This window comes from Octodon degus, unplaced genomic scaffold, assembly GCF_000260255.1.
Source record: "Octodon degus isolate 3935 unplaced genomic scaffold, OctDeg1.0 scaffold00006, whole genome shotgun sequence".
NCBI lineage: Eukaryota > Metazoa > Chordata > Mammalia > Rodentia > Octodontidae > Octodon > Octodon degus.
The window spans coordinates 24,593,553-24,596,972 of NW_004524582.1; the positions used below are offsets into that span (position 1 = coordinate 24,593,553).

General features: G+C 68.8%; 1 protein-coding gene across 1 annotated transcript; it reads left to right on the forward strand.

The window, feature by feature from the left end:
• The first annotated feature begins 519 nt into the window (after positions 1 to 519).
• On the forward strand, positions 520 to 2,721 carry Nkx3-2 (NK3 homeobox 2). The gene is made up of 2 exons (XM_004624559.1): positions 520 to 964; positions 2,195 to 2,721. Exons 1-2 carry the CDS (start codon positions 520 to 522, stop codon positions 2,719 to 2,721), a joined length of 972 nt encoding a protein of 323 aa, XP_004624616.1.
• The last annotated feature ends 699 nt before the right edge of the window (positions 2,722 to 3,420 follow it).

Genomic DNA, 3,420 nt, shown 5'->3' on the forward strand with positions numbered 1-3,420 from the left:
GGGGCTTCGAGGACCAGGCTCAGGGGCGAAGGGGTTAAGCAAGCCCTGGTCCGCGGCCGCTCTACTCGCCCAGTTTTGTCTCTTAAAATCAACGTCCGGGGGCCGGGGCCAGCCAATCAGAGGCCCGCAGCGCCCCGAACGGCCTGCGGGGCGTGGCCTACTGAGGGGGCGTGGCCTGTGACTGTCAGTCAGGGTGAGGAATGACACCGGCGGGGATGGGGGGGCGGTGGAGCGCAGGCAGAGGAAAGAGAAGAAACAGATAAATCCGGGCGCGGGGCACGGCGGAGCCCCGCTGCTCTCCAGTCCGGCTGCGGCGCAGCCGGGGCGGGGATCCGCAGAGCCCGCCCGGCGGGTCAGGGGGCGGCAGGAGCCAGGGCGGAGGGCTCGGCGCCGAGGTCCCGGCCCAACTCCGCGCCCCGAGAGCGATGCGGTAGCCCGGCGGAGTGCGCGGTGCCGGGAGGGGTCGCAGCGGGCGGCGCTCGAGGGGCTGCGGGGCCGGCGGCTCCGGCCGCGGCGCAGATGGCCGTGCGCGGCGCCGGCGCCCTGACGCCCTTCTCCATCCAGGCGATCCTCCACGGGAAGGAGAGCGCCGGCCGGGCCGTGCCCGGGGGGCGCCCGGGGCCGGGGGGCACCGCGCTGGCTGTGGCAGCGGCTCCCGCGGTCTGCTGCTGGCGGCTCTTCGGGGAGGCGGACGCAGCCTCGCTGGGGGGAGCCGAGGACGCGCTGCTGGCGCCTTCAGCCGGGACCAGGACGGCGGCGGGGCGCGCGGCAGGGAGCCCGGGCGGCTGGGACTCCGACTCGGCGCTCAGCGAGGACAACGAGGGCCGGCGGCGCTGCGCGGACGCCCCGGGGGCAGGCGCGGTCCTGGGCCTCGACCCGCGCGCCTGCGAGCTGCACGCAGCCAAGGATCTGGAGGAGGAGGCCGCGGGCCGCAGCGACAGCGAGATGTCAGCCAGCGTCTCAGGTACGCACGAGCTTCGCGGGAGGGGCGGGACGGGTGCGCCGACCCAGAGGGTACCCGCGTGGGGCCCCGCTACGGGCACCCCTAGTCCAGGCCCAAAGCTCTGGCCCCTGGAGGGGGCTGCTCATCCCCGAAGAACCAGGCCGCGCAGGACCGAGGGGCTCTTCAGTGCGGTCCTCGGGACGTCCCGGACGGCTCCGGCTGGAACCGCCGCGAGCGGCTTGGCTCAGCACCGGGGACCCACCAGATCCGCCCTCGTCCTCCCAAACTGAAAGAGGTGTCCAGAGGCCTCAGTTGGACGGCGATTCTGCCTGGGCCCAGACACCTTAAGGACTTGGGGGGCCCCCGACACCCACCAGCGCACCTTAGACTGAGCCCGCGCTGAGGAGCGGCAGGGCTGCGGGTCTGGAGACAGGACTGGTCCCCTTGTCCCCAGGGCTGAGGACCCTGAGCAGGAGCGGGGAGGCCCGACTCAGCTCCTCCCGGTGGGACCCAGGAGAGGGGCCACCTCAGCCCCAAGCGGCACAATTCTTAGTAGGAAGACCTGTTGCGTACCTCTCCCCTTCGGGTTTGCAGGCTGTTGTAGGCCTCAGGCTACCGCAGAGCGGGGCCCTCTGTCCCGTAGGGCCGTGCGGAAGAGGGGGGAGTGGGAGAATGGGGGAGTGCGGAGGAGTCGCCGTCTGAGCAGGGACGCCCTCATCTCCCGCCCGTGCCTCCTGCCCCTCCCTTGCCAGGTGTAGCCTTCCAGGCCTCACCGGCTATCCCTGGGTTGGAGAAGAATCTCAGGCTCCATCTTCCTCTGCCTCCACGACCTGTCCGCCCACCCTCAAGAGCGCTAAGTTGTCTGTGCTGAGACAAAGACTTACGCGTGTCACCCGGGAGTCGGGTAAACCCGCTCAGGGAGACAGAATTGCAGGCTAAGGCGCAGCGCGGAGGGCAGAGAGCGTGGAGGATGCTCAGGTTCACAACCCCGCGCCCCAAACGAGCCCCGGAGCCCAGAGCGCGCAGGGGGCGCGTCCTGCACCGCGCGGCCCTGGCACAGGGGTTGGGTCCATGGCCTGCGAGGGACGAGGCCTAGATGCGCAAGGGCGGAGAAGAGGGCCTCTCTGCCGCTGCTCTGGGAGCGGAGTGCATTTCCCGCTCAGTCTGCCCGAGGGGCCCGTGCAGCTGAAAGCCAGCCTCAGGCTCGCGCTTCTGACAGTGCCTTGTTTTTGTCCCCTCGGGGGTCCGCAGGCGACCGCAGCCCGAGAGCCGAGGACGACGGTGTGGGCCCGGGAGGTGCACCCGCGCCGGGGCTGTGCGGAGGGGCCGGCGGCGGAGCGGCGGTCGCCGCGGAGCAGGAGGAGGAGGAGCCCGCAGCTCCAAAGCCGCGAAAGAAGCGCTCGCGGGCCGCCTTTTCGCACGCTCAGGTCTTCGAGCTGGAGCGCCGGTTCAATCACCAGCGCTACCTGTCCGGGCCGGAACGCGCAGATCTGGCGGCCTCGCTGAAGCTCACCGAGACGCAGGTGAAGATCTGGTTCCAGAACCGACGCTACAAGACCAAGCGCCGGCAGATGGCCGCAGACCTGCTGGCGTCGGCGCCCGCGGCCAAGAAAGTGGCGGTGAAGGTACTGGTACGCGATGACCAGAGACAATACCTCCCCGGCGAGGTGCTGCGGCCTCCGTCGCTGCTGCCGCTACAGCCGTCCTACTACTACCCTTACTACTGCCTCCCGGGCTGGGCGCTCTCCACCTGCGCGGCCGCCGCGGGCACCCAGTGAGCGGCTGCGGGGAGGCAGCGAGGTTCCGGCGTCCGCTCTAAGCCGGGGCACCCTAGGAGGGGACACGCGGAGAACGGAACCCAGCCCCGGCTGGCTCTCGCTTGGCACCGTGAGACCTGGTGGCCAAGCAGACTGCGTAGAGGCGCCTTTCTCTAATTGGGGAGGAGGCTCTCTGTGGCCCAAGGGCCCTGCTCGCCCCCCCACCTGCCTGCCAGCCGCTGGACACTATTTATTACCACGACAATGTAGGGTTTGGATTTGGATTGCGTCTGTCTGGGGACGGTGTTTTCCCCAGGGCGCTGAGGACTCCCGGAGACCATAGAGCCTGAAAGTTCCCAGAATTTCGGGCCTGCCGGGAGCTTCGTGCTTTAGGCCACACTAGTTCATGGTATCCATGCTACCGATCTATGTGTATCTACATATCGTTTATTTTTGAAAATTGCATTTGTGACAAAGGAGTGCGCAACCCTGGCAGCCCCAGGCCAGGGGTTGATTGGAACCAAGAAGAAAGGGTTTGGTAATGGAACCTCAGCCCCACCCCTCCCTGGGGTTAGAGCTCCGGAGTGGCGCCCTGTCCGGTGCTGAATGTAAAGACCAGAGCTGGACAGCAGGAGCAGGCCAGGGACCTCCGCACCCTCCCTGGGCGAAATCCAAAACTGCGCCCTAAGGGGGATATCTGGGAGCCCCGAAAGAGGAGTG

Excerpts from the sequence above, each read along its gene's own strand:
- Nkx3-2 (XM_004624559.1), top strand. The coding sequence starts at position 520 with ATGGCCGTGCGCGGCGCCGGCGCCCTGACGCCCTTCTCCATCCAGGCG. Across the intron at positions 965-2,194 it reads GATGTCAGCCAGCGTCTCAG|GCGACCGCAGCCCGAGAGCC; the intron begins GTACGCACGAGC and ends GGGGGTCCGCAG.